General features: G+C 42.1%; 1 protein-coding gene across 1 annotated transcript in view; it reads right to left on the reverse strand.

Moving 5' to 3' along the window:
- Positions 1 to 371: 371 nt before the first annotated feature.
- The window catches only part of ehmt1a (euchromatic histone-lysine N-methyltransferase 1a), a 43,426-nt gene continuing 31,949 nt past the window's right edge, over positions 372 to 11,848 (reverse strand). Inside the window, exons 20-25 of the mRNA XM_039803113.1 lie at positions 11,713 to 11,790; positions 7,819 to 7,934; positions 5,230 to 5,316; positions 5,045 to 5,123; positions 2,474 to 2,649; positions 372 to 970 (exon numbers count right to left, since the gene is read on the reverse strand). Coding sequence (XP_039659047.1) covers positions 874 to 970; positions 2,474 to 2,649; positions 5,045 to 5,123; positions 5,230 to 5,316; positions 7,819 to 7,934; positions 11,713 to 11,790 — 633 coding nt within the window. The 3' untranslated portion in view covers positions 372 to 873. The remainder of the gene's footprint in view (positions 971 to 2,473; positions 2,650 to 5,044; positions 5,124 to 5,229; positions 5,317 to 7,818; positions 7,935 to 11,712; positions 11,791 to 11,848) is intronic.

Below are 11,848 nucleotides of genomic sequence, written 5' to 3' on the forward strand. Positions count from 1 at the left end.
TGGAACTCACAAAGGCTACATTTACACTGCTACATTTTGGTTTAAAAATGAATTCTCCTTTGCTGCGTTTACACCTCGCATTTCCCCTGCTCTGGCGTTTCCGAGCCCCTAAACCGGAGTAATTTGGAAACACTTCTGACCCTTTTTTAGTTTGGAATCTGCAAGGTTGTGTTGTAGTCTTAACGGCCGCAAAAAAGACCTTTGGCAACAAAGACGGCAACGCTGTGTGCACGGAGTTGGCTCAAAAAACCAAAACGTAGCAATGTAAATGTAGCCTAATGCTCTTATGGCTGAATGGGAGTGAAGAAAGAAGCCGTTTCTCTACTTTCACTCAACACTAACGTTCATTAATCAAAAACAAGATGACAAGATGCTTTAAAAATGTGTTTAATTGCTAATGAGTCATGTAGTACAAGCACATTGACTACCAAAACATTTCTTCACTTCATTAATCCACAAATATAACACTTTGCAGTATTAAAAGGAAGAGTCAAAGAATGTTAAAATCATCTGTTAAAATTATTTAACCTAATTATTGGCTAGTTAAACCCTCTGCCACGTACAGTATTTCTGGCTGGCTGCAAGCTGCAGTGTTCTTCACGTAAAAAAGTAACCTTAGTAAGGTGTATAAATAAGTTAGATCGTGTGCTCTGAGATGACAGATTTTCACAATGTTTATCTTTCAGTTGATGGAATTTGAAAACTGGGAAATTTCAAGTGAATACCAGAAAACCCATTGGTGTTTACGTAATCAAAGAATCACTCTTACATGTTATCTGGTTCAGAAGACAGTGTTTGTGACATGATCAAAGAGGTCAAAGCGACAGAATGTGTCCAGGCAGAAAGAGGGATCAGGTGTTCATCAGGGAGTTTCTAACGGCTACCAGCTGAGTGGCGACACTTGAGCGACCCACACTGGCAGCTGAAGTACTTGCTCTTCACCCTCCAGTAGTGATCGCCATAGTCAAACCTGAGGAGGCAGAGACAGCAGTCCATCATATTATCTTTATTTGAACGGTTTATTTTAGGTTGTCTGCTGAAGAGGAAAAAGGAAGGAAGTAGGGCTGAACGATGCGATTTGAAAGAATGCGATTAGCCAACCGCGAAGGCCGCGATTAATCAAATATGCAATATTTTGTTGAATGTTTGGTTTAACATTTTTTATTCCCCTTTTCATTATAATGTTTACTGTTATTTCATAAGATAAATGCTGTTATAATGTTACATATCACAGATTCAATGTGCCATGCTTATTAAAAGAAAAACACTAATGGATGGCAATTCATGTCTATGTTCTCATCCTTGCATAGGAATATATTTGATGGTGTCTCATGTTATAATGCTCCATGTTTTATCTGTTAAGGCGCTGACCCACCAAGCCGATTATTGGCCGTCGGACAGTCTGGCGAGGTCGGTGACTCGAGTCGGTTCGGTGTGTTCCGTGCTGTCGTCAGTCGGAGGAGCCGTCGGCCTTCATTTTGGCCAATTTGACTTGTTCAATCGGTCAGTGGGCAGTCGGACTCAATGACCAATCGGATTGGTGGAGTGCTAGCCCTTGACTAGCGAATCAGTGCACGAGCTGACAGCGCCAGTATCTTCTTATTACTAGCCATTAGGGGTGGGAATCACCAGAGGCGATACGATATTATTGCGATTTTAAACATATTGCAATATTCTGCGATATATTGCAATGTATTACCTTTTTTCCAACTTCAAATTTTTCCCAATTTCAAATTATGTCCCCAAAGGATAATTTTGTCAACATCTGTTTTATCTAAAAAGATACATTTCTTTTGTATGTTTTTATCTTTTTTGTTTGTTCATCTCACTTCAATTTTATTGCTGCAAAATGGGATTGTCAAGCAGACAGACTGACCAACACATATATCATAAAAGATCGATACTTGGCATCTGTGCATCGATACAGTATTGCCACGAAAAATATCGCGATACTATGCTGTATCGATTTTTTCCCCCACCCCTACTAGCTATCGTATTTTCTTCCGTTCAGCGAGTAAACAACAGCGATCCTTCTAGACTACTATCAACACTCTGATGAAAACGACTGACGACAGCGTGCTCTGTGTTTACTAGGTCTAGAGAGATGTTCCGTTATTTCCGGTTTTCATTTTTTGGGCGACAATACAGATTAGCGCCGCCTGCTGTTATGGAGACGTATTATCACGTGCGCACGGCGTCGCTTCGGTGTGTTCCGAGGCACTTTTTTGAGAGACGGGAGCCGACTGATCAGTCCGACTGCCTTTTCTGCCGACGGTCGGCCGTTGGGTTGGTTGTCAGAGCCTTTACACAGTGAATATTGAACTTTAGCTAAACTTAAAAAAAAAAAAAAAAAAAAATAAAATCGCTATATCTGGCAGGAAAATCGCAATTAGATTCCCCCCCCCAAAATCTCAAATCGTTCAGCCCTAGAAGGCAGTAGACAGAGCTGAGGTTGTTTTTTTCCACCACTCACCCTATCTGGTCTCCAGCTTTGATGGGCCTGCTGGAGAAGAAGGCTATCCTAGGGAAGCGTAGATCCTGGTGCATGGTGAACACCCTCACAGCCAGTAGGTTGGGCTCACACAGATGGTTGATGAAGCGGCCAATGTTGCCAAAGAGTCTCGCATCGATACAGTGTGCGTCTCCCACCTGCACAAGATGATGACCCGAAAGAGTGAGTTCTGTTCAGTTCAGTCACTTTATATACAAAACACAGGTACAAATAAACAAAAAGAAAACGACGAACAAAGTACAAACATGTTTCCTGTACATACGATGTACAATATACTGTACAGTACTACAGCAGCAATCTAAAACAAATTCTAAATTACATGTGCAAATTAAGCCCAGTTATTGCAAACGGAATTAAGGAGTTTTTACCCCTATTGCTCTTGAACCGGAGTACTCTAAATGTGCGGCCTGAGGGGAGTGTATCAAACTCAAAGTGAAGGTAGAGCTGGGCAATATACCAATATTATATCGATATCGTGATATGAGACTAGATAACGTCTTAGATTTTGAATATCGTAATATGGCACAAGTGTTGTCTTTTCCTGGTTTTAAAGGCTGCATTACACTAAAGTGATGTCATTATCACCAGACTGTTTTAACTGTTATTTGCCTTTACCCACTTAGTCATTATATCCACATTACTGATGATTATTTATCACAAATCTCATTGTGTAAATATTTTGTGAAAGCACCAATAGTCAACACTACAATATCGTTATCGAGGTATTTGGTCAAAAATATCGGGATATTTGATTTTCTCCATATCGCCCAGCCCTAAGTGAAGGTCACATGTTCTTTATTTGGATGTCAAACAGAGTGAGAGCACCAGGAGTTTAGGAATTACAGCACTAAAACATGTAGCCTTCCACTTCCATGAGTGGGAATAAGTTGGTAAAGGTAATAAATAAAAGAGACTCGGTTTTAACAGCTTTCTTTATGATGCTTCAAAATAACAAATGGCTATTGAGCAATAAAGGAGACAGAGGTCCACTCTGCTACCATCAACTACTGTCACCATAAGATTAACCACAGTCTGTAAAACCATGAAGAATGCTGCAGACAGAAGAAAGACAGTGCGTCACGTACTGAGCAGGGTATGGATGAGCAACTCTGCAGTGCCACCCCTTGACCAAACCTAACAGTACATGCATTCAATCACTGAAAATGTCTGCCGGACATCCCAGTTTATGTTCAATGCTTACCATCAACATATGAGAGTGTTATATGCTTAAATTCTTCAGTTTTATTTGATAAAATGTAGTTGACACATGTTTACAGAGCCATGTGTTGGCTCGTGTTGTCTCTTGCCGCTGAAGGTAACGTAAGTAAGACCATGTGGGCTGGGCACTTTTAGGCGTGTGGGACACAAGAAAATAATCAATACATTCATTTTTGCAATGTCACAGGCCTATAGAGCACAGACATTATACTATCATACAATTGTGCCTTGTTACTAACGCTGCACTGAGCAAGATTTAAATCCATAACACGCTAAATTAAACTGAATCCGGACTTTTTCCTAACCTACATATTAAATGTTACGGTTTTCTTCATTTTTACTCATCTAATTCTACAAACTGCAACTGTGAAAACATATATACATAAATATACGTTATAATAATTTCTACTGACAGTATCAGAAAATAGCGACTTCACACCCTCTCATTGCTAAAAAATCAGAGTACTAACTGAGCATTCCAACTGCAGCAAGCTGGACTCTTAAAAAGTGGCGTAAGGTAGTTAGGACGGCATCATGAGTTACTAGTTATAAAAGCTACCGTATATCGGCTTGTCTCGTCACATGATCAAATAGAGACTTGACATTGGACAACATCACCATGCATATTACGCAGCAATCATCATTACTTATGTGTATATGACAAAGATACCAAACAAAATAAGAAATTATTCATTTCAGGGAGGCAAAATTTTCGCCTTTCAGCAAAAAGTGCCTTTTTCAATACAAAATATGTCATTTGTGTGATTTGTGTCGATCCGATGTGAAAGTGCCCTGAACTTATGTCCTCCTTACATTTGTTGAAGTAAATACATTAGTTCTAGTGTGAGTGTTTGCTAAAATCGACTGTAAATCCACATTTTAAAGCGGATATTTAAAATATTCTTCCCGGGGCATCTTCACCCCTGATGAAGTTTGCACCCCTGCATTTCATTGAATAGTTTTTATATTTTTTGTAGTTTATGTATTATGTAATAAGCATATAATTTTGTTATAAATTGCTACGGACTACTTTACAAAAAAATTACGATCTGAATCACTCGCAAGTCACTCTTAATCTCTGCCCAACACACTGATGGAGGCCCCACTCTGTCTATGAGCCCCCCTTACCTCGCGGGCCCCGGTGTAACAGCACTGCCTGCTGTGTCTATATTTACGCTCTCAAACATCAGATCATTTCTTCTCTCATCTCACAGAATGGCCAAGTTGGTAAACTTATGCAATTATGTCTCAGAAGAACCAACATGCGCAATACCTAGTGCAGCTTTGAAAAATCATGTAAACGAATTCAATTACCTTATTGTCGAGGGTGAAGAGGAAAGAGTCACTCTCCCTTTTATCAGCCTCTGCATCAGTGACGATCTCCCCGACATACCTGTGGAAGAATTAGGGGGAAAGAGCTCAGAGCACAGCTTCTGTTCAACAGTTCATGCTGTAAAACACAGAATTCACTCATTTCTCTTATGAGAGCCTGTCCTCACTCGCAAATGAATGTTCCCTGAGGAATATCCTGCATGGTCCTCACTCCCCAGCCCATTTTCTGTGTCCTGAAGAGCTGCAGCCGGGCTCTGAAACAAACAACAACAACAAGGCAATTATCTCATGCAGCAGCTGGCAGCAGCAGCACACTTCAGAGGAACATCATGACAAGAAATGACACTGATTGTATCCAAGAAAAAAACAGGTTCACAAGAGAAAAACAACTTAAAGAGCTAATAATTTTCCTGGAAGAGGAAATTGAGTCATTTTTCCACTGGCCTGATATAAAACCACCACCTGCCAGACATGTAGTTTGTATGTACAGTACACTGTAACCTCTATGTTCCCATCAAATACCAACCAGTACTCATACTGGTAACAGTACTGGAGAACCATCAGGCACAAAGTTTTCTGTGTCAGTTACTTTGAGGACACCACCTTTGTAGGAATAAGCATCATGTCACCAAATCAACTAAAATAAAGTCTTCATAAATCTATTTAAGGGCACAAGATTAGGAAATAAAGCAGGACTAATTATGATTAAGATTTCTTGGGCATGTATACAGGTAGTTTATATCCACTTCCGGGATTGTTCGCGTGCCGCCGGAAATTCACCCAAAGTCCTTTTCTGCCGGATATCAGGTACCTTCCATTTCATTGTGTTTGAATTTCAAATTCCGGTGGATTTCTGAGGACTATGGTTAACTGCTCCACAGATCTCTGCAGGGTTAAATCCAGACAGCTAGCTAGACTATCTGTCCAATCTAAGTTTTCGGTTACACGACTAAAACAACTTTTGAACGGAAACACAGTGCATGTGAATGCATTCTCTGATTACAAGGGTAACCTGGTTTCATGTTTCTTGAGTGCATGTAAACGCGCTGATTGATATGAAGAGAACCTGAGGCCTGATCCTCATGGCCTGGGGCCTCGGGGCAGCTGTTAAGATAAGTTGCTCAAACTCCAATCAGGGGTAAGTGCTTGTGTTTCCTTTTCCCCCCTCATAATTTTTTTTTACTTTCTTGAGGAGGCAGGGATGTTAACTGTTATGTAACTTAAAGGGTAATTACTGTTTTTTCAACCGGAACCCTATTTTCCTATGTTGTTGTGTGTAAGTGACTGATAGGAACAACAATCTATGAAAATGGTCTAGTAATAATTGTGAATGCTGTAACCAGCAGCCACAGACCGGGCTGCAACGTAACCCTATAGGGCAAATGTGCATCGTCAATTTGTTTGCTTTTTTTGCCACTGAAAGCCTCAGATTATTGTGTGTCTGACAACATTATGGAAAGGATCCCTGCAGAGATAGGCCTTTTAAGACCTTTCTGTTTAACCAGAAACTGCTATGAGGTTGCTAGCACTAAACCTACCAGACTCCATTTAAAAAAGAAATGCTTTTAGCGTGTATAGAGCAAACATATTTTCACATGTAAATCGGTAATCGATGTTTATTTCAACCAAAACTAGAAGACCCAGAATGGGTTTTCATAGTTTTATTTTGATTCTGTCGACTTTGAATGAAGTGTATTTTATGACGCTAAAATTACTGTTTATTTACATGGAGTCTGGTGGCTTTAGTGAACGCAATTTGCGGATGTTTTTATGTTTAAAAAAAAGATCTTACTCTTTAAGAGAAAGGTCGACCTCAGAGTATTAATCTGAGCCTGTCAGTGGCGAAACGAGCACTTTTGTGAACCTAAATACAAGCTGCACAATTGCCCAGTTAACTTACATTGTAGCTTGTTTCGCCCTAATACTGGACCAATGTCAGATTGTTGTGCCCATCAGTCACTTAGACACAAAAACATCAGGGAACTTTTGAAGAAAAATGGTAGTTACCCTTTAAGTGTTGCAGGGATTTCAAGGTAGCACATGTAGACTTTATATTTCACTATTATTGTTTTCTGTCCAAATTTTTTTATGATCTCAATATTTCCAATTGCATGCAGTTCTTAACACCAGCTAGAAGAAAAAAAGACGGAGGGACTGTGCTTTGTGCTGGAGCTTGTTGCAGGAAACAGTCAGCTGTTAGGCCACATTCAGACTGGATTGGCCAATCCGGCAAAAACGGCAGTCTTCCCATTTACTGAAATTAAATGGGGGTAGCAGGTTTAGCCTGGAGACGAAGAAAACCGCAGCAGCATGCGGCGAACAGTTAAAACAGATTCAATTGTGTAACATTACAGTAAACATCTGTGCCTCTATCGCTACCAAGGGACTATTTAAAAAACTATGAGGGTAAAAAAAATGAAACACAAGCACCTACCCCTGATTTACCAGGAGTTTGTTAAGCAGCTCCTGTATAACTTAAAACTATCTATGTTTGGGTGTTACTTTTATCCAACAGATAGCCACCTCACCAATTCTGATCTACTACCCTGCAGCCACATTGGTGCTATATTTGCTGATTTAAGTCATTGCAAGTGCAAACTCTGCACTTCTGCTGCTGCTTCATATAAAAATGTTTCCCCCAGGAAACCAGAGGCACTTTTACTGCAAGAAATGCATGAGTATAGGCAAGGGAAGAAAGGTACAATGAGAAACAGCCACAGTGAGCTGTTGGAACTTTTCTAAAGTGGAATAGTCACCTCAGTCCGTTCTGGACCACTCGGTTCCTGCAGGTCCTCCAGCAGGAGCAGGCGTGGTTACACTCAAACAGCACGGGGGGCTCCCTCTGACAGAAGTCAAGTGGTAGTCGACCCTCCTACAAACGCACCGAGGGACATGTTACTGCTATCAGGGATAAAACACAACTAGATTGTTTAGACAAGTTATCTGTTGCTTTCAGCTTTTTTTTTTTTTTTAAATCCTAGCTAGAAATATATTTCGGGAAAAAAATTTTTTCATGCTTTGTTTATTGTATTGGTAACCAAAATAAACCATTCATTCATTCAAAGGAATAAAATATGATAAAATGGATACTGAACAAGTTATTGTATTGTTAAATGTAAAGGATATTGAAATGTGAAGCGGCAGCTCAGCGGACAAAGACTCGGAGGACAAAGACAAAGGAGTCTACACCGGAGTCTTCGTGAGAAGTTAAGTGGGCTTGATATCTTTTTGATAGCTGATATATTACTTGCACTGCTCGACTTTATCTGGAAATGTGCTGCTTCTCCATTCCTGTCCGTGTATCCTATCGGAGATACTACAAACCTTGCATAAGTTCGCAACATTTCCGCAACCCGACTTCTCTTACCTATCCCACCCGCTCCACACCTTGTTGCAGGTGGCCTGTGGAACTGCCAGTCTGCCACTCGCAAGACTGAGTTCATCTCTGGCTTTGCCAGCCAGCAATCCCTCGACTTCCTTGCTCTCACTGAGCCCTGGATTACACTGACCAACACATCCACCCCTGCTGCTCTCTCTTCCGCCTACCCTTTCACCCACACACCCAGACCCACTGGGAAAGGCGGGGGGGACAGGCCTCCTCATTAACCCCATATACGCACTGCCACAGTTCACTCCACTGTCTTTTGAACTTAATGCTGTTACCATTGGTAAAACTAATTTTTGGAGTAGCTGGATGTACTTCTTTCAAACATCCCTGAAACTGGCCCTCCGCTGGTACGTCTGGGCGACTTCAACATCCAGACAGTTAACATTCTTTCACTCTTTCCTTCTTCTCTGGCATCATCTACTTTATCAACCCTCCCTACATCTGCCTCCCATACTTCTTTCTTACTCATGCCTCCCAATGCCACCAGACACTCTCCTCTCTACTCTTTCCTCCTCTACTGACTCTCTCTGTCCTCCAGGCTTGCAAGTCCTCCCCAGCTCCGTGGTTGTCTGACTCAACGGCGGAAATCTAAACACCCAGATGATCTGCTTACCTATCAGTCTCTTCTCTCTCCTTCGCTGCCACTATTTCTGCAGCAAAAAGCTCTTTCTATCAAACCAAAATTGAATCCTCTTTCTCTAACCTCCTAGAATCCCCCAGTCCACCTCCTCCCTCCTACCAACCCACTTTGTAAAAATGATAATGACATATGCTCTTTATTCTCTATCCCTATCTCCAACTCAAATTCTTACTTTGATTACCTCTGCCCGCCCAACCACCTGCCCCCTTGATCCTATCCCTTCTTACCTTCTCCAGTCTATTAAAAAAAAAATATATATTATTATTACTATATTATTATTATACATCCCATTCCTCTTCGTGGAATGGATGATTAAGTTAGACTCCATGTTTTCTGTTGAGATACTAAAGCACTGACGTCATGCTATTATCGTGGTAAGCTAGTTTGATTTTGCAGTAGACACACTGTACAGAGTCTGAGTTTTAATTACGTTTGAACTGATTCCAAACTTTGGACACTTTCTGTCGTTTTCTCCGGCCTGTCTCTAGCCCCTCGCTATTTACGCTCTGGCATGTGTCGCCAGCAGCAGACTGAGCCGCGTCTGGTGTGCGACAGTAATAATGCTCCGTGCGGAAACACCGTCCGTCAGCGATACAACGTTGGTAACATTGATTTAACGAAGCTTCGAGGCAAGTCATTTTGCATCGAGGATTTTTTGTAATCGAATTATTCTAGGAATCGTTTCAGCCCTACTATACATCATTAAGATCTCATCTGAGTAGATTTCATAAATATGGTTAATGGATACAGGCACGGCGAACTGAAGTCTCGGTTAGCAACAATTAGCTCTGTTAGCGGTTAACTCTGGTCAGCTCCGGTTAGCTCTGTTATAAGATATGTCTCGCGAAGGAGACTGCAGCGGAGAGGGGTAATAACCAGACTCTGATAAATGATGTTCGGGGCGCTTTCACAGCGGTGTGGCGGCATTGTTTCTACGGTTTTATTAGTACAGTTAATCCCACCGCAAGACCGCCAGCAGCATGCTACTAGTACTAACGATAGCCTCTGCCTGAAGTGCAGCGGCATGCACGCGCTGCGCAACTTCACTAGGGGGAGGAGCTAGAGGCCACTGGTCTATGTCCGCTGTAAAAAATACATCGTTGATTGGAAAAGAAATTTATTCCGATTTTATCCACCTGGGCGGGTTCGCAATATACCTGGGCGGGCGTCCAAGTATAACCTATGTATGGGAAAGACTGGCAGCTTCACATCGCTAGAGCAACCTCTCTCTCTTCCATCGTCATCCTTCTGGACCTTTCTGCTGCCTTTGACCCAGTGAACCACCAGATCCTCATTTCGACACTCCAGAATCTGGGTGTCTCAGGCTCTTTGCTCGCTTTGCTCACATATTACCTGGCAGACTGAACCTACCGGGTAACTTGGAGAGGATCTATCTCAGAACCTTGCCCACTCAAAACTGAGGTTCCTCAGGGATCAGTCCTGGGTCCCTTCCTCTTTTCTTTGTACACCAACTCTCTCGGGTCTGTCATTCACTCACACGGCTTTTCTTATCACAGCTATGCAGATGACAACCAACTAATTCTCTCCTTTCCGGAGTCTGAAATGCAAGTAGCAGCACGTATCTCGGCCTGTCTGACTGACATTTCTTCTTGGATGTCCACACACCATCTGAAACTCAACCTTGACAAGACTGAGGTACTTTTCCTTCTAGGAAAGGGCTCTCCTACCCAGGACCTGACTATAAAAATTGACAACTCTGTGGTAGTACCCACCCAGACTGCTAGAAACCTGGGTGTGACACTTGACGACCAACTCTCCTTCACTGCCAACCTTGCTGCAACTACCCGATCGTGTAGATACTGTACATGCTGCATAACATCAGAAGATTACGTCCTCTTCTAACGCAGAAGGCGGCTCAGGTTCAGGCTCTAGTCATCTCACGTCTAGACTACTGCAACTCCCTCCTGGCTGGCCTGCCTGCATGTGCCATCTGGCCCCTGCAGCTCATTCAGAACGCAGCAGCTCGACTTGTCTTCAACCTCCCCAAGTTCTCTCACACTACACCGCTCCTCTGCTCTCTTCACTGGTTACCAATTGGTGCCCGCATCCACTTCAAGACACTAGTACTTACATACAGGGCCACGAACGGATCAGACCCAGCTTACATCCAGGACATGGTCAAACCTTATACCCCAAACCGCCCACTCCGCTCTGCATCAGCCAACCTGCTTTCTGCCCCCTCACAGCGAGGGACAATTAATCATTCAACGAAATCTCGACTGTTTGCTGTCCTGGATCCTAAATAGTGGAATGAGCTCCCTATTGACATCAGGATGGCCAAAAGCGTACGCATCTTCCAACGAAGGCTAAAAACACATCTGTTCCGACTGCACCTCGGATAAAATAAAAAATTTATACACACATATATACATATATTCTTAAAGTTGCACTTTCATATGGCTCTTTGTAGTTTTGCTTATTTAAAGCTAATGTACATTTACTACTTGTTGTCTGGAGTTTGCACCTTCAAGGTTGAAAGCACTTAATTGGAAGTCGCTTTGGTTATAGAGTCAGCTAAAAAGGACATAGTAAAAAATAACATCACGGAATGTGTTAGCTGAATCTGTGTGTGTGTGTGTGTGTGTGTGTGTGTTAACTTACACTGTCATACCAACATCGCAGACTGAGCTGACCACACATGCAGGTACTGGATGAGCAGTCGTCTGTACAGCTACAGTGCTGAATGACACAATCAGTGAGCTATTATTAGTCTTATGACATTTTGGAGCTTTTAGCT

This window comes from Perca fluviatilis, chromosome 6, assembly GCF_010015445.1.
Source record: "Perca fluviatilis chromosome 6, GENO_Pfluv_1.0, whole genome shotgun sequence".
In the NCBI taxonomy this organism is placed as follows: Eukaryota; Metazoa; Chordata; class Actinopteri; order Perciformes; family Percidae; genus Perca; species Perca fluviatilis.